At 37.9% G+C, this 24846-nt stretch overlaps 1 protein-coding gene and 1 long non-coding RNA gene across 5 annotated transcripts in view; one reads left to right on the forward strand and one right to left on the reverse strand.

Annotated features, from left to right (window-relative positions):
- Nucleotides 1–989: 989 nt before the first annotated feature.
- LOC106539235 (F-box/LRR-repeat protein 21) lies at nucleotides 990–19482 on the reverse strand. Of its 4 annotated transcripts, none has more exons than XM_014053987.2 (7): nucleotides 19396–19482; nucleotides 17667–17773; nucleotides 12092–12219; nucleotides 7186–7643; nucleotides 5116–5238; nucleotides 3415–3586; nucleotides 990–2587 (listed from the first exon to the last, which is right to left on the reverse strand). In XM_014053987.2, exons 4-7 carry the CDS (start codon nucleotides 7555–7557, stop codon nucleotides 1944–1946), a joined length of 1311 nt encoding a protein of 436 aa, XP_013909462.2. In that variant the 5' UTR covers nucleotides 7558–7643; nucleotides 12092–12219; nucleotides 17667–17773; nucleotides 19396–19482; the 3' UTR covers nucleotides 990–1943. The 4 variants fall into 4 exon arrangements, with proteins under 4 accessions (XP_013909462.2, XP_013909463.2, XP_013909464.2 ...); XM_014053988.2 differs by lacking the exon at nucleotides 19396–19482 and adding an exon at nucleotides 18957–19105; XM_014053989.2 differs by lacking the exon at nucleotides 12092–12219.
- Nucleotides 19483–19564: 82 nt separating this feature from the next.
- The window catches only part of LOC148048069 (uncharacterized), a 111003-nt gene continuing 105721 nt past the window's right edge, over nucleotides 19565–24846 (forward strand). The window contains exon 1 of the long non-coding RNA XR_015695960.1: nucleotides 19565–19667. This is a non-coding gene — a long non-coding RNA (uncharacterized LOC148048069). The remainder of the gene's footprint in view (nucleotides 19668–24846) is intronic.

Here is a 24846-nt window from a genome sequence, read left to right on the forward strand (position 1 = left end):
CTCTAGTGGATTATAATATCAGCATATTGTCCCCAACAATGTGAGTGAATCCTCATTTTACCAATCTCGGCAGAATGGAATGCTGAGTCAACCTTGAGCCGGTTAGGGTTGAGCCGGTTGGGATGAATTGCTGCTGGTTTTGACTGTTTCGCCTGAACCGGTAGTAAAAAAAAATGCTATCGGTTCAGGCAAACCGGTGTTTACGATGATCAGCTGTGACACACAATTTATATTGTCAATTTCCCGCTATTCTACTTACCTTTTCAGGCATGCTCGGTAGCAGGCTTGTCATGTTTTGATGCTCTGCGCATGTGCATGTAATATTGATCCTGCACAGGTGCAGAGGTGGTGAGCGCACGCACGCTCACATTTGCAAACTGGTAGCAAAGGTAAGTGGATTTCACCTGTTGAACTTCCAGACTATTGGGAGTTCGCCTGTAATACACACTTTAACCACTGTGCCACCAAACAAACTATCAAATATCATGCTCCATGATTATAAACTGTTTACAATTAAAAACCAATCTATCAAAGAACACAGCTGACCAGAAAAGCAAAACATTGATCATAAATCTAGCAGAACCAAATAAAACCAAAGCAGGAACTATATAATCACTCTGTCCCTAAGGCCTTTAATAACAACAGAAGACTAGCAGCCACAGAAACGTTTGCAGGGAGATCATTCCAAATGGCAAAAGAGTAGACATATTTCCTGAGTCCCAAAAAGTGACATTTTTTATTTGACAGGTTGCAGTTACATTGTTTATAAATAAATAAATAAATAAATAAATAAGGAGCATCCTGCATTTAATTTTATTTCTGTATCAACTAGTTTAAATGTGAAGGTATGTATTTTGGTTTGATACATCTTAGTTATTAACTGTAGGTGATATAAAACTTTTATTTTTATTTTATACCTATTGATGTTTTAGACTGATCACCTGGATAAATATCTGTTAATATATGTGATAGTAATAAAAATACATTAATGTCATAGACTTTTTTATTTTTGCACATGTACATCAACATTCTGACATTAGTTTATACACAGCATTATGATCTGGTTATTACAAAACTGCTCACTGAAAAAAAAATTGGTGAGATGACTTTACTTGGGTTTGTTTTAAACACTAACAATTAAATTGCTAGATTTTTCCATGATGCAGAATGTTTCATACTGATAGCTTTATCTGAACTTTAGAGAATTGTTCAAGTATGTTTTTCTCATTTAACAACAATTGTTACTTTCAGTAATTCAGTAAGGCAAATTACAAGACTTGAAATTTAAGAGGTTCATCAGGGGACATAGACTTGTCCCCTTTCTTCTGAACTCTTAATTCTCAGATCTATCTATACTTCTCTTCCACTAACAAGTCAGTAACAGAACCCCAATATCTGGAGTTTTACATTCCTGCAATTTGCAGTCAAGAAGCAGATTATTATTGTTATACATAATGTTTAGGCAGATTTTTATAACACTAGCTTTTGTAGCACAGTCATACATTTGCCACAGTTCTAAAAGTGTTACTGCTGCTTTTTACAAGTTTGTACATTACCATCAGTTTTCATTAGAGGAAAAGGAAAAACAAGCTTTAGTTTAATATTTGGGACACCAAAGAAAGCCAATTGTATCAGATACAATACTAGCACTGTAGTACTTTGCACTAGATGATGTCCGTGACAATTGAAGACATAATTTTAAATTATTCTAATTCATTGGAAAATACTATAAGCACTTAATATTTAAGAGATGTACTTCCAATCTATATACTTCAGTACAGTCCATATTCCATTTCTCAAGGGGCACGATATTGCCACTACATAATGAAGTACTGAAAAAAATAATTCACTATTACATCTCAGATTCAGAATTGCTTATTTGCATAGAAATCAACATCCTGTATAGCTAGGTCTGACCAGTACAGTCTTATGGCTTGATCAGTTTACCACGTAGGCATCATATCAGGGAACCACATTCTTCCAAGATGTTTGGAAACTTCAGAATGAATTTGATCCAGATTGTAGTCATTATCTGGAATGAGCACTTCTTCCATAATGGACAGTTCTGTGAGTCTGCCTCCACACATCTTTACAAACTCAATAAAGCCTCGACAGGTAACTTCACATTCACCAAGTCCCATGGCAGTTAAATTCTTACAGCGTTCAGCAATGCGAATGAGTTCATCATCCAAAGGCTGAAGACCATTAGCACAGACAACCAATTCAATAAGCCTTGGGCAGTTCAATCCAATGCGCCCAAGCATTGATTTACTTACTGCACGGCCAAAGTAAAGATGAGTTACAGGAGTTTCCTCTCTGAAGAATACATCAAACTCTTCCTCATACAGGAAGAAGTACATCACAATGTTGACTTTAGGGGAGTGCTTAATCAGCGCATCCCAGCTTTGCTTTTTGATGGTGTGAAATTCAGTCTGTCCAGGATTCTCACTTACAACATCTATACGGAGATGTTCCAAGTTAACGTGCTTCTCGCTTGAAAGAGCCAGCAACAGTTCATCACTTAGTAGGTGGTAGTTAAGAGCCAACTCCCTAAGGCCGTGACACTGGTCAGCAACACAAAGAATGCCTAAAAAAATACAGAAAATTCAACATAAGCGTATAAAATATATTTCAATTTTTTTATGGTATAGTGCTCATATGCACCAGCAAAGTTGCAAATATTTCTATGTATTCTGAATGGGGGGGAAATCATGAAAGTGATGGGTAGTTCTACATTGTTTCCTCTGTTCAGAAAACACATCTGAAAATTCAGTAAAGAAACACTGTCAACAACTCAATGGGTTGGTTTATCATTCAACATTTTGGTTCTCTGCAGTGACAAGTTCTAAACAAAAAGACTGTTATACAGTGTTAATCATTTAGAAAAAATATCTTTAAAATCAATGAAATTTCTTTCAATACAGCTTCAGTCCAAAACCATGCATAATAGATATAATCTACAAAGATTTAATTGCTCACAGAAAGATATACTGTCTACCAGGAAGACACAAATGTGATGCAAGGAGGGTTTTTGGTTCCATTACATATGCAATTTTAATTCTTTAATTTGAATCCACTGAGAAATTTTATTCTGCAATCTAATGTGTATTGCTGGTCTTTGACCGTAATAAAGATTTACTTACTTACTTTATTCTGCAGTCCTCTGATATTTTTGTGAAATCTTTTGAACAATCATTAATTTGCAATTTTACCTAATTTGATCTGAAAATAAACAAAATGCCTATTTAACTAGTAATTTATGAAAAAAAATCAGCTCATCTAGTGAGCAAAACTCTCCCTCAACCATATATAGTCAGATAACTTTGAAACCAAAAGGTAAAGGCAATACAATAAGAATGGTTCATCACTCTTGCCGCAGTGTTGCATATTTGTTTACTTGGATTTATTACTTACCAGCAGGTGACACATGAGGGCAACTGCTCATTTTAAGCAATTTTAAAGTGTTACTATTGTTAGCAACAAGGACCTTCAAGGATGGATCATCTACTGGTGTATCTTCAATCTTAATGGAAGATAATGACTTGGAATTGATGAACACTACTGTCAGTGCTGATACAAAATGAGCCTATTCAAATAAATTAGAAAGAAAACATTTCACATACATCTCCTATACAGTTACAAATTCAATGCATTTTTTCTTAAAAGGGGTAATACTGTTGGTTCATAATTCTAAAAAGCTGTTCAAGAACTTTTTCAAAAGGGATGTTTAACTAAAACTATTTAATGAGTCATAACCGTAAAATACACATAAGGTAGATGGTTTAGAGCTATTAATTTTGAGTAGTAGACTCTTAACAATCAATGAATCTTTTTTATTTATAAGTACACCAGGCCGGAATGCTATAATGAACTACTCAGCAGATAAAATTCAAATACTGTGGTAATAGCATAATTTTGCCAAAAGATTTTGCCAAACTAATTTTGGCAAACTAATTATATCATTTAGATTTAGATTATAGACAGGTGTTGAGCAATAGATTACTACCTCTCACACCGTCTGGTGAATTGAACATCGACTACAGTAAATTTGAGAGGCAAACAGAAAATGAATTGTGGAAGAGAATTACTGTGAAGTAATTATAATTATTTATGAAATAACTGATTTGAAATAATTGTGAAGAAATACATTTTGAGCAGAAGTTCACTGGAATTATATTGAATGAAGTCCAATCACATGAGGATGTTTTTCTTAAAAAAACATTCTTGTAGATTTTATTATCAGGAATGTTGCTCTAAAACATCCCCAACTCTAGTAAGCATGATCATGGTGGCTAATGATTTGAATTATAGTATACCATCTTGAATGCTTATCTAATTTAGCAGAAGTATGCAGTACAATTGTAAACATCTGCAAATAAATGGATCGGAAAATGGCTAAGATTTTCAGAAGCAACTGAAATGGTATTATATCACCTGACTATTCCAGCTCTTACAAAACTATTTTATGACACAGGAGATATACAATGTATTTTTTGAAGAACATGGATTTGGAGGATTCTATTTCAGCAACGTTATCTCATTCATAACGTGTTTTTTTTCAAACTTGGTTGAGTTTCTATTTTTGTCTATGTACTGATTATCAAATGATCAACATGCTACTAATGTAGTGTTTTCAACTAAATATATGAATATTTTTTTAAAAAAACTAGAATTCTGTTGATCACAAGAGTTGTTTTCTCATGCTAGTATTTGTCAGGTTCTAAGGTTTTCACAGCAGGACCTGCTTATTTAAATTATAGGGTGGTACCCAACTGTGCTGCTTCACTTGTACAGCAATATTTGATTCGGTGAATGCAAAAGGATGGGAAACAAATTCATTAATTACTTCTTTATACTGCAGCTACTTCTTCACTTTGTTCCCAAAGGTTGATGGATTTTCTAGAAATGACAAGGGACTGCAGCAGAAAGAGAGGACTACAAAAAGTCATTTTCTCCTCAATTTGTAAAGGTTCCTATTGTACCAGAACTTTGTTCTTCAAAGGTGACACACCAGGAGAAAACTTCTATAGATTGTGTTTCCAAATATATATGCAGCTACTGTATATAAAAGTTGTTTTTATCAGTTTTCCAAATTCGTATCTTTGCAAGCAATACCTTAGAAACGTCCATGAAACTTGGCTTTGCTGTCGAAATTAAGCCAAGTGTCTTGATAGAACAATTCACCAGCTGAGAAAGAATATCACACGCTGCTTCTGCAGACTCGGTACTACTGTCAACCTGGAAAAAAATAGTATTTCATCAAGATAAAGATTATCTCATGCTGCCATTCTTTTTATACTTCTTTGCTAGCTTTAAAGCATGTGAGAACACTTTGATCCTCAGCGCTACTAAGTACTGCTTTTCATCAGTTAATTAAGGTTAACCACTCATCAACTACAATTCTTGAACAGAAAAGTGCACAAATATATATAGACGCTGATACAGCACTTCAGACAAGCACCCATAAATTGAACACAGGTGGTCCTTGCGTTGCAATAACAGGGCCTGGCAACTAAGTAATACGGTCATTAAGGAAAACATCATATGATCACAACTTGCAATTTTAAGGCTGGCTTTTCCATTGACTCTGCTAGTCAGAAGTCAGCTGTGAAGCACACAGATAATGATCACTTGACTGTGGGATGCTGCAACAATTGTAAAAGCCTACTGCTTATGAAACTTAAATCTTGATCATGTGACCAGAGAGATACTGCTATGATTGCAAGTGCAAGAACTGGTTATAAATTTACTTTTAGAGTGTCATTGTAACTTCAACATTTGCTAAACAGGTTGCTAAACAGGCAAGTTCTACCTGTACATTTAAAAATATAAGAAATACAAGGAGTCACTGTGCAGTTACTAAGATATGCCAGGTGATCATTTTTTAAAAAAGTACGCTAAGACTTCAATCAAGAGACAGTCAAAGATAGCCCCTTACCTGTTTATTCCCACAGATTTCTAAAGTTAGAAATAGTGATGAGAAATAGTGATCCGAATTTCACTCTGCTTCTGTCTGTATATAAACATGTCTATTCACTTGTGCTCAATGTAAATTGTTTGCTGCCAGCAATTTCTCCCACACCCTCTGCTCTGAAGGACTGGGGGGGGGGGGGACACGACCGTATTTTTCAGAGTATAAGATGCACCAGAGTATAAGACGCACCAAGGTTTTGAAGAGGCAAATTAAAAAAAAAGTTTTTGCACTCTGCAAACCTCCCAAAAATGGCCCATTTTTCGCAAAAACGGGTCTGTTTCCCCCCCCGCCAAAAAAGGCATGAATAGCCTTTAGGGGGCTTGCAGAGTGTTCCTGGGGGGAGGCCCCCAAACGAGCAAAAAACAGCCCGTTTTTTGCAAAAACGGGCCTATTTTTTGTCAAAAAATTGCAAGCATAGCCTTTAGGAGGCTTATAGAGTACTCCTGGAGGCTGGGGGGAGGAATTGAGCAAAAAGTGGCCCGTTTTTCACTCATTTCTGCCTTTCCCAGCCCCCAGAAGCTCTCCGAAAGTCTTCTACAGGCTGTACACAGCCATTTTGGTGAAGGGGGCAGGGTTTCGGGAGGCAAAAAAATGCTGTATTCAGTGTACAAGACGCACCCAGATTTTCAGCATCTTTTTTGAGGGAAAAAATTGCCTTTTACTCCGAAAATATTCATTTATTTAGCATATGGCATATCATACATGTATGCGTATGTGCGTATATATGTGTGTGTGTGTGTGTGTGTGTATGTATGTATGTATGTATGTATCTATGCATGCATGTATGAAAAGACACGGGGTCTTTTCCCGTGTAAGATTGAGACTGTCTCGGCAACGTTTCGGCGAGGTCTCACCCTCCATCTTCAGGCTGCTGTTTACCTGAAGATGGCGAGTGGGACCTCACCGAAACGTTGCCAAGACAATCTCACACGGGAAAAGATCCGAATATAACAAGACCAGCATATATATAATTATCATTAATAAATTAACAACTGGGGCATATTGTGAATCATGTGAAGGGAAAAGGGTGTAAGGGAATGATTGAGCTGGAATCCCCAAATCTACTTTAACACTTCTAAAGAGCATTTTTTAAAAACACTTCAAGGTAATATATAAAGTAAGCTTTCCCACAAAACCTCCTCCCAAAGAAAATGAAAATCCAAGGTGTAAAAAAATACAGCAAAATTCAGAGTTATTAAAATATACCTTACCTTGAAGCTTACATACTGCAAATGATTAGCATGTCTCTTGATAATCTGCTGAATAAGATCGGGATGAGTAGACTTCAAGTAAGACGTAGCAGGCTGATTAAGTTCAAATTCAAACTTTCTCCAAAGATCAGGGATATGAAATACTTCATTCCATCTTCGGCAGACTGAAGATGCCCGAGCACGATCAACAAGAGGCAGATACTGAAAGATTTGCAATACTACATGGATTGGCAGGTTTCCCCAGTCAATCAAGTTGAAAGAATGAGATGCAGCAAACATTGAGCTATAAAAACCAGTTTTTTGCTTTTTTTTTGCTTCTAGCGTTTGAAGAATGGAATTTTCATATTTAACTGTCTCGTTGATCCTCTTCATACCGATAACAAAAATATCGCGTCAAATACTGTTGAATTGTGTAGAATTGACAAAGCTTTCTGTACGTTTTCAAATACAGCTGATCTCTAGACAAAAAAGGGACATAATTAAAGGACTTTTAGAATGCAAAATCTGGCAATATTAATCAATATTTATAAAATCCTTATATTTAAAAAGATTATGCACTATCTGAGGGGTGAATGGATACCATTCAAATCTCCAATTTTACACTGGACGTCTTCTACTTTTGTCCAAGAAAATTTGTGGCTGACTTTAAGATCACTTCCTACTCTCTGGGTTTAGTAAAATTGTAACTATAGGCCTTTGGAAAACAATTTATTTCATTTATATAGCTGCCCATCTCACAACTTTGTGCCAAATCCCACTGTTATATTCAAGGCAAATCTTGAAAATGCCAATTTCGTGATTTTTTTCAGGGTTTTGAAAATGAAAACAGTTTGTCTAGCAGTGATTTCCTGGGTGATGGGAATGTAGCAGTCAGGAGGAAAGGAGTGCTTTCCAGAGGAATCAGTTTGGAAAGATTCTATCTTCTAGGTGTGGAAGAATAAAGAAATGTGCTTGGAAGAATCACGTGTCTTACTTTTGACATCAATCTTGCCAAACCAAACACTCTTTCAATATTGAGCATATACTCTGAAAATTATCAGGGAGTGGCTGTCTTCACCCTCTTTCTCTCACACAGAATATTTGGACTGAGCTGCCACTTATTCCTCTGGAATACAACCTCTCCTTCCCGGGAATCCAGACTAAATTCCATCACACTTGATTTATTCATCTTCATAAATCTCCCTTATCATTATTTTCTTTACAAAGGCTTACCATTGTGCTAAAAATGGTAGAGAGTATGAGAATATAGATGGTTTACCTCTCAGAAGGTTCCTGCCCTCATTCCTTTTTGGGAAGTTGGCAATCAAATTCAGCTATTTTGCCACTGAATTTTGGCAAGGCAATCTCATTTGATTTGATTTGATTATATTTATATGCCGCCCTTTCCCCCCGAAGGGGACTCATGGCCGCTCACAATTCAAATCAGGGAAGGGGGGTACAGACAGAAAATAAAAAGACGAAACATAACAATACATAATTTAAAAACACACAACAGTCACACCATTCGAGACAGGGGCAACAGCTCTTTAGCCCCTGTCTCCTTGGATCTCAGATATCAGAGATCCAAGGAGTCACAAACGTAACTGCAGATTAAACTGCTGCACCCATAGCATAACAAAGAGTTCCCCAACCTTTCTGGGTTGGCGGCTGGGGGAAGGCATATGCGTGCACAAATAAGGCTGTAAGAGTGCTCACAATGCTCGAGTAGATGGTAGCGCCCATGGTGATGCTAGCACCCACATTCCCAAAAGGACTGTGGAGGGACAGAGATAGAAATCAAACCTTAAACCTCTTGAGAGGTGCCCTGAACCCTACATTTCCCCCCATTCCTATTTAGATAAATGAAACCACATGGTAAGATCATCCAGTGGCATAGGGTTAGATTTAATCAGTCTGCTGACAATACCAATTGTACATCTTAATTGTTGGCTGAGTAAGTGACACTATTGAATACTTTCAGGTGCCTAGAAGCTGTTTGTCTAGATGGGGAAGATTAGAGTAAGATGCAAAACCAGCAAGATGGGAGTGGGTTTGAAAGTCAGCTGCTTCCTGGGAGATTCCATTATTAGTTTTGAATAGGTTTGCACTTCCCTGATCAGATTTAGTTCACAGCTTGGGAATCCTCTAGACTCATAGCTTCTGCTTTAGGAGCAGATGCCAGCTACAACTAAGATGCCTTTGCTCTGTACCATTTAGACAGCTCTTTTCTGGAATGGCAGCCAATATTCACTGTCACTCATGCCTTATCCACTTCTTAATTGGACTACTTTAGTGCACTGTACTTGGAACTACCATTGAAGAACATTAGGAAGCTGCAATCCAGCTGGCTTCCAAATACAATTTAAGGTGCAAGTTACCACTTTGAAAGCCATTCAATGCAGTATTTTTGTTTTCCTGGATTGTTAAAAAAATGCCTTCATCTTTTTCTTTTAAGACTGTTAGTCATGAATTTGAGCTAGGCAACCATATAAATTGTAATAATCAATAAAGCCAAGGAGGGTGGATTGTTCCATTGGCCTCTTGTTTGGGAGACTTTCTTTACAACTATTAACATTTTTAGTCGTGACTCCTGAATCATATTTCTAATTGCTCTACATGATTGTGCATTTTTAATTGTTCCATACAACCCAGAGTCAGCAGACTGGAACAGCCTATAAACTAATAAATGCATACATGCATACTAAAACTTAAAGAAACTGCTTAATAGCAGAAAAAATTTTTTTATTTTTGCTATACAACAAAAGACCCATTTAAAAAATAGAGGATTATTTCTTTTTACACTTTTTCTGTAATTGGCAACATTTTGAAATTTTGACCATGAGGGTGAGGTTACTGATATTGAATTGATAAATAATGTTAGCTTCAATGAAATAAATATATTCAAAGTATGCTTAATTTTATACAATGATTAAATATATGACACATGTCTTGTATATACAAGTTCCTAGATTTAAATTCCAAAGAACATTTAATACTAAATGAATGCATAGGTACTAAAGACCTATGAATCTAGATACAAAAACTAAAGAGAAAAATGTCAATTAAAAAGGGCAACATTGGATTAGTTGAAAAAGCTACTATGTAAATTTCTTTATTCAAGTGTTTGTATCCTCTTTCCCCCTTCATAATTAAAATGTACAAAGCTGCTAGTAATAGTAATATTTTTATATTAATTATATTTCTTTAGCTCCAGCAATTATTAACTTATTAGATTGACTAAGTAAGAATGTCTAACTAAAACTGTCTAATTAATTGCATGTTAAATTGCAGCTGGCAAGTAACATCTTCAAAATGGCATTCTCACTTCCCTTGATGGAAAGCTTTTAATCAAATAAAAATTAGGATTAATGGTTTCAAATGTATTTAATAATTTCATGATCTTATCAACTACACTAGACTTTCATTATCAGCTTAGTCTGTTATAGCATGACTAATGGATAGTTTGAAATTTAAATCCAGTGAATAAAACAACAAGAAGTGATTAAGACTACATATATTACAGTACAACTTTATATGTGTACACATGGTAAAACAGATTGGAAAAGTTGTATCTGAATACATAACCCTATCTCCATCTCTTTGACCTATGAAATATATATATATTTCTTTTGAGATGAGCCGATAGACAGAGAAAGGAAGCAGTATGCTTCCTCCCATATTTGGGCATACCAGGGGTTGTGACACAAAATACATACCTATTTCCCTGGCTCAGATGATAAAGGAAGAAAACCTGAGGCTTAGTGGCTAACACAACTGCCTAATATGTAATACAGCACAGGTTCAAATCCCAGTAAGGGTATGGCTAGCTGATGAGAGCTAAATAACTTGAAATAGATCTATACTAGTCTCCCTTTATTTATTTATCAGCACAAATTACACACACACACACACACACACACACACACACACACACATACTGTACACCAAAGGCTCTAAAACTATTCTATGCATACTATTTCAGAGTACAAATTGACGTTACATAAAATGTCTCCAATAATGTAATTCCATCCGTAAGTGAGATGTTTATTTATTAGATTTTTATTCGGCCTTTAAAAATAATTCAAAGCAGTGAACATACATAATATTCCTTCCTTCTCCTATTTTACCCACAACAAACACACTGTGAGGTGGGTTAAGCTAAGACAGAGTGACCAACCAGAAGTCACTCAGCTATCTTTCATTCCTATGGCAGGGCTAGAACTGGTTTTCAGGCAAGCGTTTTAACCACGATACCAAACTGCCTATATATAACAGGGCATTCAAATCCTAGATGATCACATATGTGATAATTCTGTCCATGTAATCTTTAAACACATTATTTTTTAAAATAACCTTTTATAGAAGAACAAGTTTAGGGATGTAAGACATCTGACACTCAATCTAAGCAATCAGACTGACTTTCTGGTGAGAGTTTAATAAATAAATAAAATAAATAAAATAAAAATAATATAGTTTATTAGTAGTAGTACTGCCATACACACGTGTATTAGTTCCTTAACAAAGCTGCAATTTCCCTTCCTGAAATCAGTGTGCCAATTAAAAGATTAATCGTTGTAGTTTCATAATTGAAATCTCTTTTTGGGTGAAAACCTTAAATAGATTACTGGGATAGAAATAAAATAATATGGAGTGGGTTGTAGAAACAGTAAGAGAGAGATGTGAAAGTCTTTGTGTGTGTGTGTGTGTGTGTGTGTGTGTGTGTATGTGTGTGTTTGTGTGGGGTGGGGAGAAATGGCTTAAATTTGGCCGATAACATTTAGTTTCAGATCACCAGAGCCTGCTATACTTTTTAAAGCTTGGATCACTATAGCCAAATACTTTTGAAATACTGAAATTTATTCCCTCCTAGCCCAAATCATGGTATTTTCTAGAGGCAAAGGTTCAGACCATTCTGAAAAGCAGTTACCTTCAATCAAAGGACAACATTGCTGAAGATATCTCTACTGCTATCATCACTGCTGTGTATGTTCTGTTGTCAGAAGAGTTCAGCCACCGGGAATGTTACTCCAGCAACCGTTGCATACACTAAGTTCACTTTAAAATATTTTGAAGAAAATATAATATTTGAAATGTATATTAATATATACATTAATATTATTACATAAATTAGGATGACTAGTAAATAAGTCACAGAATGTAATTAGCAATACTGTGGTAGAGAATTAGTATGAAAGCTTGTAGTAGTTTACATGGACATACGAAAACTTACCAACAAGAGGAGACATGATTAAGTTCAAGAAATTATAATTTTCATGTTATCGTTTTTTCAAATACATACAGGCAACCATCCGGCAGAGGAAATACACAGCAAGGATTATGATAAGCAGGCCTATGGATAAGGTTCAAGATTCATATCCTTCCCAGGAACCCTTACAAGTATGCATGTTTGTACATGCATCTGTAAAATCAAATGGGTCTGATGTATGAATCATAGTCGGGTACCTTTGAGCCCTGCCCTGAAAGGGTTGCAGAGTCAACATACAACTCCCATCTTAAAACATGCAATCAAGCAAAAACAAAAAACAAAACACACACACACCATCAATGTTTTATGATCTCATCCTTTGACTGAAATAGGTGTGTATTAATACGCTATATGTAGATACCGAACAGAAAATCAACCCTGTATAAACTTTTCTGTTATTTTTCAAAGTTTTAAAATTGAATACAATAGATTAAATAAAAACTAAACAGCAGACCCACATAAATAAATAAATACATAAATAAGCAAGCAAGCAAACAATTAATTAAAAACCAACAAACCAACCAACCAGTTTTCCATGCTATACCCTTCTGGATCCAGAATGTATAACCCAAAGTCATGTTTGGCCTTTCCAGTTAGCAAATAATTTAACTGGGAAGAAGAAGAATGTGGCCTTAAGTTCTACTCTTCAGAAAGTACCCAACAGAAATTCTGTACTCAATCTGTTTTTACCAACAGATTGGTTGCACAGCATTGCATTCCCACTTGTAGTATTTGGCCTCAAAGCCTCAACTATTGTGTTTCCCCCAAAATAAGACCTAACTGGAAAATAAGCCCTAATTTTTGCTCCTTTGGGTAAGACCCGGTCTTATTTTTGGGGCAACACAGTACGATTCCATCATAAAACCCTCCAGAAAATAACATCACATGGGCCACTCTAGCACTGAGGACATTAATAAGTTCCCAATGACTTCTGTTAATGCATGGTAATGCTTATACCGCTCTTAATATTACAGTAATGCTTTAAGTAAAATATTATACATATTGTACTTGAATTTCAGCAATAATATGTATTATAATTGGACATAAAATATTGGCTAGGTTCTGCAATACAGAAAACTGTTATATTTCCTTTCAGCCAATTTAAGCACAAAGCAGAATATTGTAGAGATCATAAAACTTTACCTGGCATTTTATTCAGAATAAACAAAACAAAATATTTACTATATAACAATATATACCCAAATAGATTCAAGTATGTTAAATTAACTCCAGCCTAATGACTAGTTTCACAAATCAGCTGCCTTGAATTAGAGGCGCACGTGCACATATATACTTCAGAAAATGTGGAAATTCCTGCCTAGCACACACACCTTTCTGGTGTCTGAACATCCATCCCATTGCTGAGTTTTTCTGATTGAATGAAAGCATTTACCTGCAGAGCAGGGTGGAATCCCAGGAGAATGATTGACCTGTGAAGTTATCCACCAAAGAAAACTGACCTGCCCAGTTCAGGAAATCCATGGAAGGGACTAAGTTAGGGTTTGGAACTAATTCTTGCTTAAGCGGATTATTTCATGTTTTGAGTACAAAAATATCCAAAACTGGTTAGAAACATCACCATACAGCTACGTTGTTTCCCAAAAAATAAGACAGGGTCTTATTCTTTTTTGACCCCCAAAATAAGCACTTGGTCTTATTTTTGGAGATGTCTTATTATTTTTGAGGTGCAGGAGACGGTGAGCATGGTCACATGGCTGCTGTTGTGTTGCAATATTTTTGGGGAGGGCTTATTTTCAGGGAAACAGGGTAATTAAAGAAGAAATTGAAAGATATCATGGATATCTTGTGATATCAAAGTACCACAAAGTCTGTACTTTGAATTATTTAACAGTGGTTTAGCAAATTGTCTGTATTCATAAAAATGTTGCGGATGATACCTTTCAAGTGCATGCTTGAAAAATTACAAAATCTATATTATGTATATAATATTTGCTGACAGAAAAGGTTCTGATATTTTTTTGCGTAAGCTCTTTAAAGATGACATCACTTGGACAAGAAAATTCATTCTAATTTCTTTTATATATAGTATAGTGAACTGAACTGCATATTTTATCTGCAAATCATTATTTGTTCTGATTGCTCTGGTGATATTACAATCAATGTTCCCTCTAATTTTTTTTCAGTGTGTGCGGAAAAGTATAGAGTGGCACATTTTCATGTCTGAGCACCTGTTTTTTTTTCACAGATGTTTCACAGAGCAATTGATTTATAGGATCTGAATTGGAATGGAGAAAAATGATTTTGTGCATGAGTGTGTGTGTATTTGAGTGAGCGAGGGATCCGGTAAGGGAACTGTGCCTATTTAGAAAAGAAGGTAAATTATTGCAAACATGATCAGTCGAAGATAAGTATGGGGACAGGTTGGGCGGTAGAGAGAAAGTGGTAAAAGAGTTGGAGAGAGGAAGAGAGGAAGAAAAAAGAGGGGAGACAGAAAGAGACAGAGAAGGAGAGAGAAAGTGACAGAAGAGTGGGAAAGAAGGAGAGAGAGAAAGAGACAAAGAGAAAGGATGAGACAGAAAGAGACAAAGAGGAGAGAGAAGGGAGGAGAGAAAGTGGCAGAAGAATGGAAAAGAAAGAGAAAAAGACAGACAAAGAGAAAGAGGATGAGAGAGACAGAGAGAGAAGAGAGGAAGAGGAAAAGAGAACATCTCATTTCAACCCTGAGGTGCAAATATTCTCTTTGATTGGTAATTTTATTTGTCCATTTACTATCCAATACTCTCATTCCTCCTTAAGTTCATCAAGAATTTTCTTCTTTTTATTGAATTTATCACAATACCTTGAGAACAACTTTTTCAGCATAGCTTTACAGCTATTTAAAATATATAGAAATTTAGGTCACGTTTTCAGAATATTAGTCTACTATTTATAAGTCACTAAGTCAAAGAAACAGAATTCAGAAAGTTGGCTTCCCTTTTTGTAATTGCCTATTGCCTGCTTAACTTTTTACCTACATTTTTGATAACTGATATTCACTGTTGACCCAAGAAGCCCATCGTAGAAAGAAACCCTCCATATGAACTTTGGTTTCCATGAAATGAAGTTTGGTCTTTTTCTCAACCATACAGTAGCATATTCTTTCTAAGGAGGATATAATCAAGATAGTCTATAATTGCCTACCAATCTAACAGTATGGCAATTGACAATCTCTTTATATTTCAACTCTAACTCTTTCAGTCTTAAAGGTTTGGTGAGGAGAAATCCAAAAATTCTTTTAAAGAGGAAAAAAAATGCTTGCACAATTGCACCCATGGAGACATGTATATATTATGCACAACATACAGAGAAACAAACTTAACAAAGTGCTAAGTCTGCCCACCAACTAACGAGAGAGAGAGAGAGAGAGAGAGAGAGGGAGGGAGGGAGGGAGGGAGGGAGGGAGGGAGGGAGAGAGAGAAAGAGAAACCCTCCTCCCTTCAGCCCAACACTCTCGCTGGAGGGTCTCCTAGAGTCTAGGGCGAGTAATTCGATGGGAAACTTGCCTCTTGGAAGGACTGACCTGGCTTGACTCCCGCTTTCGATCTGCCGCCCAATGACCGAACAGAGAATCGAAGAGGAGAGACGAGGCAGGAGAGACGAATCAGGAGCCAAGCGGGTCATTCCTTCCAAGAGGCAATTTTCCCATCAAATTACTCGCTGCCCTAGACTCGAGGAGACCTTCTGCAGTCCCTCTCGCCTGGCAAGAATGCCAGCGAGAGTGTTGGGCTGAAGGAAGGAGGGATACACACACTCGCATTCTCCCCCTCCCTCCCTCTCTCTCTCTCTCTCTAATGGCAAATCCGAGCAGCCGGTGCTGGGAGCCCGTCCCATGCCTTCTCCCAACCCCCACACCCCTTCTCTCAGCTACTTTCTGCCTTGTGGACCTAGAACAGATTGCTGTCTCCAGGCTGGCTCTCCTCTCCTATTATCGTGGAAGGCGTCTCACAAAAACCACTGGCCGGCAGTTGGAAACTGCTGCGCGGTGTTTTGTTGCCAGGTGTGCGGCCGCGCACCTGCGCAGCTTAGAATACAACTGATTACAATACAGTTCTATTCTATGCAGTTCTTTTAAAAATTATATTATATTCTGAGCTCATCTGTTATAATCCAATGTAGTTCTTCAAGCAAATGCACTTTGATTAATATCAATATAAAGAATATAAAGGCTCTCTGTTAATAATTTTACAGTATTATCTGGAAATTCTAGGAAAGGAAGCTAAAAGAAAGCAGTAAAACTACAATTTTGTGGAAATTTAAGAAACAGGTAAAGACAGGAATAAAAATATATGTTCTTGTGACTTTTAGCATTCAGCTTCCAATAACATATTCAACATAGAGAAAAGTGCCACAGATATGTTTGTTTACGATAGTTTGTAAATAACTTAACACACCCAAACAATTTGTTACTCCCCTTTTCTTGACTGTGTGAGTGCTGAATGGCAAATGCCCTAACACCCTTCCTTCAGCACTTTGGAGTGTGTTTCTCAAGCTGCGGGAATACAGTGTAGTGCTAGTTAAACTGTGTGCATCATTTTGTCCCCCGAAGCAAGAGAGAAAACAATTTCATTTGTGCATAAGAAACTCATTTAGCATTATAAGAACCAACTAGGCAAACTTGTTTCAGCGTAATCCACTTTGGAAGATTCTGCTTTTGCCTTTTTGCTAAATGCAATTTAGTATTGCATCCAAATTCAGAAAATTGTTAATTTTAATTACAATTACTGAAGTTGAAGCCAACTTCAAATTCAACCTGAACAAAGTTCAAATGATACACACTAATTAAAAATGTTATTTAGTAAATGTCTCTGCAGATCAGTTATTTATTTTAATAACTGAAAAAACCCCAAATATCAATGTTTCACCGAAAGTCAGATATGGTTTGAGTAAATATATACCTAAGTGTAGAAAAACTGGCTACAGGATAGTCATGACATTTTGGATGTAATATTTATTAATATATTAAATGCTAAATTAACCAGAAATAGCCACAGAAAGTTAAATTAATATAATCTCATTATAGGAATTACAGGATTCTCCCGTTCCAATATTTTCCAAGATATATGATTGTATACCTTTGGGTTTACATAGCAATAAAACAGAATGAAGATTATTGTTAGGTACAGCATACACATTTCTGGAAAAAAACATATAAGCAAACTTTTGTGAATACTATTTTGATATTAATGAAAATCCAAGTGAGGCTTTGAAACATCTTTCTATAGGAGTATTTTCTTACCTAAAACGCTGGTCCACGTTACACAATGCTGGATGAATGATGTTCATCCCAATGGTTAATTGTGGCCATGAGGCAATCACCTGCATCTGCCTGCTTGCACTTCTATGCTATATAAAATAGTAAAAAAAAATTCTATTATAATCTCCCAAAACATTACTTCAGAACAGTCTTCTCAGCTTTTCAGAAAATGCAAGAATATAATCATCATTACAACTGACTCTAGTCTCATTTACATAGAGAATTCGTTTTTTTTTTCATTTTGGAAAAATAAATTCTGCAATTTCTTCCTTACACTCAGGTTAATATACTAGCCTGTTAAATCTGAGACAGGAGGCAAGCAGATTGATATAAACTGTGCTGCCCTATAATTATCTCATGTTATTGGCCTCACTCTGTTCTGGCATTTTGCATCATCTCTTTCTGCACTCCCCCTGGGGAGAACTAAATGGATTATTGTAGTAATTGTTTATCTTCAATAACTAGAATTTGTGTTAAAAAGGCAATTTCAGTTTAAAAAATTAGAAAATGCATTTTTAAAACAAATTACATCCAATTATATATTGACACTGATAAACTAAGCACAATTTTCTCTCAAAGTCTGTTTGCATACTCCAATTTGCAATGTTATTCTTTCATTTGCACCTTTTCAAAACCTGCCAGGACAAACTGTAGCCACCATATTAGACGTATTCTTTCATGATGAAAATGTTTATATATATGTATATGTCTCTGTATATGCATATACATGTCAAAATAATACCGTGCAATGGCACTGTTAAAAAGATAGCACCATTAACCTTTGTAGCAATAAAAGACATAGAAAATGAAAGCACCCACGTATCCTCTTAACCCATCTTCAAGATGCACTGGCCAGAGGTTGTGTGTGTGTGTGTGTGTGTAAATGCAGTTATGTCTAGTGTTTGTAAACAAGTGTTTACAAACAGCTGCGTGAAGCATACCCACACACATGGAATTTTACATCAAACAGATTTTCAGTTCATAATGAATCACAGACTATGGATGACAATTACTTATTTAGGCTACTCTTTGACTTTTTTTTTTCTCCATGAGCCCCAGGGAGGCTTCTCTGTCACTTCTTCAACACTTAATTAGGTTTCTGACACTATAATCTTTTTATTGTATGCATATGTCACCATCTCACTCAAAACTCACAGCTTTGGCCTTAATCATTTGCCTAACAGCTATTAAAAAAAAAAACAGGTGTCCAGGAAGAGCCTCTAGGCGAGAGATTCCCCATTTCATTCCTCCCTTTTGGGTTTACCGTTTTACCTGCATCAAAGTTTTTCTCCTGCGGGGACAAATCTTCGCAAAGATGATAATAGGCGTCAGATGAGCCACATAACCGTCCAGCCCTCGTTTGCAAACCACGACTTTGAAATTATCCCCCACTCCACCCCAAGCTCTTCCTAGGGATAGACCACCTGCCTGACCATCCACCGACAGCTGCCAAGCCAGAGTGCAACCTGGTCCTGGCAAGGAAGGTTGATCAACACCAGAAAGGAAGCTTCCCACCCGAGTTACGTCCCCGCCGCTACCCGTACCTCCTAGCCCACTGTCGCTGTCCAAAGGCGTCCAGGGGCTCCTTCTCTACTTTCCAATCTCTGCTGACCTCACCGGCCTCCGCGGACCCAGAGCCAGGCCCAGGCTTCTGGCGCAGAAGCCAGATCTCCTCGCCTAGAATGATAGCTGCCCCCTCCCCTCAACTTACGTCGATGGCCGCTCCTCGTCCGCCGGGATGCAGGCAGCGCAGCGGCTGAGAAGAGACGGGGGGGCGCGCAAAGGAGCCGCACACGACGCCACCCGAGACCCACTTCCGCGACTACGGGCTGGAGTGGGCGTTGCCGCTTGACAGCAGTTCCCCCCCCCCGCCCACCAACGTGTTCTCCCGCGCAGGCGCTTGGGTGATAAGCACCTGGTTGACCCAGATTCAGCAGCTGAAACTTCTCGACGCTCGCTTCCGCTCCCTTGCGGACGTCGAAGGTAACTACCTTCTTTCCACCACCCCTTTCCCCCGCCTTTGTCCCGGTGAAAGGAAGGAAAGACAATAACGCATGCGCGGACCGGGGGTGGTGGGGGCGAATACGTGACCGTTGCTACCATTTTGGGCTCGGAGCGGTTTTTGTGGGCGTTTTAAGATGGTAGAAAGTGTGGTTTCATCACGTCGGGAAACTTAGCGGGTCGCTTTGCTTTTTTTTTAACGTGGGGGTTAGAGCCTGTAAGCAAAGATTCGAAGAAAGGGGAATATGGTGAGGAGTTAATGCAAAACATGTTGTGATAGAGGGAACCAAACCGTCAAGACGATTCTCAAGTTTGAAAGGCAGTTTTAAAAAAAATCACTAAATTGCGTAATTTTTATTTATTAAGAACTAAAATCCCGTTGAGTTCCGGGGCTTGCTTATGAATTAGCTGCAAGCGTTGCGCTATTCAGTTGTAATATTACCGCTGGTAATTGAGGTTGTAAGGGAACCAGTTTGGCGTCGTGGTTAAGGTGTCAGACTAGAAAGGAGATGGCGGTTAGTGTGGCCTTGAGCCAGTCCCTCTCTCTCAGCCCTAGGTAGCAGGCAATGACAATCCACTTCCGAAAACGTTGCCAAGAAAACCGCAGGGACTTGTTCAGTCATTTGCCAAGAGTCAAACCTGATTTGTAGGTAACCCTCAAAAAATTGAGGCTGTAAGACGTTTACCCTAGGAGGGAACGATATCCACTCATAATGAAGCTTGTACGAAGGACATTTAGATTTGAGGTATTCACTAATCAAAACAACATGTTTGCCTGTTTATATAAAATATGTATTTACATAAAATGTGTGAAAAAATATTGCATAGACATTTCTACTGCACCAAAATGAAGATATTTCATGTTCTAACGTGGAGTCTTCATTGCTGAAGTGGGAGTTGCAAACAGGATTGGCGGGCATTAGATGTTTGTTTCATTCAAATTTTGAAAACCTGGCAACTGATTTATTAGGTACGAGCGTATAGCTTTTTGCAGATGGACCTGGAGTATTTTCATTTTCATCTGGAGTGTGGAGGTGAAGTCTTTTAAATCTTTCTTACAGATCTAATAGATATTTTTTTAATATACTTCTGCTATTTCTGCCACATGTTTATGGGTTAGCTATTTCAGAAATACTCAATGGTTCTGTTAGGTAAGCTCCCCGTTGGGAGAGCGAGTACGTTTAGCGAAGCATTATGAGAGTTGTGTTGGAGAATACACAAACCAGCATACAGAGACACTGCAGTTTAAATAGGCTTTTACTTTCATGGAAATAGAGGTATCAGAGTCCATCAAACCGTCAAAAGTCATACACGGATAAGACAAGTCAGTCATCAATGTCTTTCAGTTAAGGGATAATCCAAATAACATAGTCCAGTATCATATAATCAGTTCAGTACTCAAAGTTTGCTAGCAGTTGCAAAACTTAAAATAGCTCATGGCACTTCCAACTTCCAAAACCACTCAGATCAGATCAGATCAGCCCAGCATCTAACGAACAGAGAGCTAACAGTCATTCTGGTTCCCTCTTATGGCCGATTGAGGAAAACAGCAACCAATCACATTTTACAGTATGATTTAAGGAAACAGGTATATCATTGTTACATGATTTACATATTACATGATTTATATATTGCCAACCCAACCGTTAGATTATATTCCTAACATTCTCCCCTTTGGGTAGGACAATATATAAATCTTAAAATCTTAATCCGTATGCTTTATATTACCTTGGGCCTTGGTAAAGTGGTTATCCTCAGACATACAATACTCCACTGAAACTAATTTACTATTCACACTTTGCTGTACATTCAGATAACTTATATCAGTGTGTTTTGACCTAGTTTTTACAGCAAGATTGGATGCCATCCGAATTGCTGCTTGATTGTCTTCGTAAACAACAATAGGCTCTCGTATGTCACTTCCCATATCAAGTAGGAGTTGTTTATAGCAAATCAAATCCGTACATAATAAGACAGACATGAGAACTCAGCCTCCATAGTCGATAGACTTAAATGTTTTTGTCTAATAGACCGCCATCCAATTAATGCCTTTCCCAGGAATACAACAAACCCTGATGTTGATTTCCGTGTAGACACATCCGTAGCAAAACTTATATCAGCATATGCAGTTAAGCTCAGATCATCTTTAGGTTCTAAATACAATGCATAATGCATCGTTTGCTTAAGATATCTTAAAATCCTCTTAGCAGCTTGCCAGTGACTTTCAGTAGATTCAGCATTAAATCTGGCTAATTGATTTACACTATATGCTATGTCGGGCCTTGACCAATTACCCAGATACGATAAGCTACCAATCAATGATTGATAACTACCTTTATCAAACACAGGGCTTTTTACATCGTCATGGCTAAATTCCTGACCCATTGGAATTTTAGCTGGTTTACACAGTTCCATCCTAAACGTTCTGAGTAGCTGATTAATCTTCTCGGTTTGTGAGATTTTGTATCCTCCCCTAGTTTTATCTATTTGTAAACCAAGATATTGCCTAATCTCACCGAGATGATTTATACTGAACTGCGTCCTTAACAGTGTTATAATCCTCATAGCTTCTTGCTCAGTTTTAGTGATTAATGCTATGTCATCAGTGAACAATAGCAACAATGAAATAACACAATTATTTTCTTAAACAAACATGGATCAGCCATGCCAGCTTTAAAAACTATCTTAGTTAATTCTTTCACTATACATTGATTCCATTCATATCCTGATTGCTTCAAGCCATACAGACTCTTTTTCAACCTCCAGCAATCAGTGTTACTATCAGTTTTAAACCCTGCAGGCTTCTGTAAATATATAGTGCCGTATTTTCACGACCATAAGGCGTACTGGATTATAAGCCGCAGTATCAGTTAACGTTAATTTTTCAAACTTTTTCCATATATAAAGCGCACCGGGTTATAAGCCGCACGGTTTTTTTGCAACATTTCCCCCCCCTGCCTGCATTCCATTTCCTAGCCTGCCTGCCTGGCCACTCGTTCATTCCGTTTCCCCCCCCCCCCGCCTGCATTCCGTTTCCTAGCCTGCCTGGCCACTCGTTCATTCCGTTTCCCCCCCTGCCTGCATTCCTTTTCCTAGCCTGCCTGGCCACTCGTTCATTTCGTTCCCCCCCCGCCTGCATTCCGTTTCCTAGCCTGCCTGGCCACTTGTTCATTCCGTTTCCCCCCCTGCCTGCATTCCGTTTCCTAGCCTGCCTGGCCACTCGTTCATTTCGTTCCCCCCCCCCTGCCTGCATTCCGTTTCCTAGCCTGCCTGGCCACTCGTTCATTCCGTTTCCTAGCCTGCCTGCATTCCGTTTCCTAGCCTGCCTGGCCACTCGTTCATTCCGTTTCCTAGCCTGCCTACCTGTAAGATAATAAATGACAGTAAAAATATAAAGCATAATTATTCTTTTTCTTTGCCATTCTTATATTATTATTATTCCATTTGGAAGGTTATAAGGTATAGTTTAAAATGCTTTGAAATCCCCATTCCCTCCCCACTCCAGGGGAAGGATACTATGAAATCCCCAAATCCTCCCCACTCCAGGGGAAGGATACTATGAAATCCACATTTCCTCCCCACTCCAGGGGTAGGATACTGCAAAATCCCCAATTCCTCCCCATTCCAGGGGAAGGATACTATGAAATCCCCAAATCCTCCCCACTCCCTTTTTAAGTAAAATCGGGGGGGAGAGACCCAAGGGACGTGTGCGTGCTTCAAGTTTGAGCGTAAGTAAAATTGGGAGGGAGAGACCCAAGGGACGTGTGCGTGCTTCAAGTTTGAGCGTAAGTAAAATCGGGAGGGAGAGACCCAAGGGACGTGTGCATGCCTGCTCGCGGTCATTCGCTTGCGAGCTTCAAGTTTGAGCGTAAAATCGGGAGGGAGAGATTTTCGATCTTTTTCCATATATAAAGCGCACCGGGTTATAAGCCGCACTGCCGGTTTTTAATCAAATTTTAGGATTTTCAGTGGCTTCCTGTGGGAGGAGCCTGTCGCCGAGGAGCTCAACGAAGCCCCTCTTAAAGATCTGGTTTGTATATCTAATTAAGATCAATAGATATCATCCCTTTCTGGCAGAAAGGGACAGGCAGAAGCTCAGGTGTCAGGATTTATTCGTAGTTCACAGCCCTCTTCTTTTTTTTTTTGGGCTGCGAACAGAGAACGGATCCAACGTAGCTGAGCTTTCATCTCCAGCCATTTCTTTACAGCTGCCTTTTTGCAGCCCTAGACAGCCTCCCCCGCACTCAGGACAATGACAAATTGCTTTTAAGATAATACGAGCGGGTCACACCTCTGTGATGTGTGTGTTTTTTTTTAACTATCTAAACACCAGCCTTGTTTTTCCTTTGAACTTCTCTGCGCAATTGGGACACAAAATGGCGTTTTACTGTGTTGGTGATTGATGACGTAATTAACTGGCTTTATTTCCCCGGAGATCGCTACTCATTAATGAGCAAAGTCCACAAATAATTTATTGAGAACTGGCCAGCTGAAGACACTGTTTATCTGTCTATTCTCAGATTTTATCTATAATGCCTCCCAAGTCTAAACAGGCAAAAAAACCCTCCCCCCTTGTGCCTAAAGAACTTGCTACCAAATCGCTGCCTTTGTCTCCTACGCCATCTACTGGAGATTTCTTGACACAGGAGCTTCTCTCCCAAATAATTAATGACTTTAGAAAAGAAATTCAAGAATTTGTGTTGGATTTATGCGATAAAATACATGCCAAAATTGCCCAGATGAATGCGAATGTGTTTGAAGTCGCGTCTACTTTAACAGATTATGTTGCAGAAATGGAGACGAAATTGGAATCTTTGGAGAGGGCTAATCTTGATTTGTCTTCTAATATTCAAGCTTTACAACAAGAGATTATTAATAACCAAACACAACTTACAATGATAGATTATAATACAAAGGCGTTTGCAATACGAGTTAGAGGATTGCCTGAAAGGAAAGGAGAGAGTTTGAAACAGACTTTTGCAGCAGCTTTCAGCCAACTGGTGGGAGGCCCAGGACTTAATTTTGATTGGAATATTCGAAAAATCTATCGCCAGAATTCGCACGTGGCGGAGCAACGACAGCTTCCAAGAGACATAATTATATATTTTTTCACAAGAGAATCCAGAAATGCGATTTTACAAAAGTTTTATAAAAGCAGGCT

This window comes from Thamnophis sirtalis, unplaced genomic scaffold (assembly GCF_051295495.1).
Source record: "Thamnophis sirtalis isolate CommonGarterSnake01/CBP01778 unplaced genomic scaffold, rThaSir2_p1.2 scaffold_3, whole genome shotgun sequence".
NCBI lineage: Eukaryota > Metazoa > Chordata > Lepidosauria > Squamata > Natricidae > Thamnophis > Thamnophis sirtalis.

Excerpts from the sequence above, each read along its gene's own strand:
- LOC106539235 (XM_014053989.2), bottom strand. The coding sequence starts at position 7,557 with ATGAAGAGGATCAACGAGACAGTTAAATATGAAAATTCCATTCTTCAA. Across the intron at positions 5,239-7,185 it reads TGCAGTATGTAAGCTTCAAG|GTTGACAGTAGTACCGAGTC; the intron begins GTAAGGTATATT and ends ATTTTTTTCCAG. Across the intron at positions 3,587-5,115 it reads GTTTCATGGACGTTTCTAAG|GCTCATTTTGTATCAGCACT; the intron begins GTATTGCTTGCA and ends TTATTTGAATAG.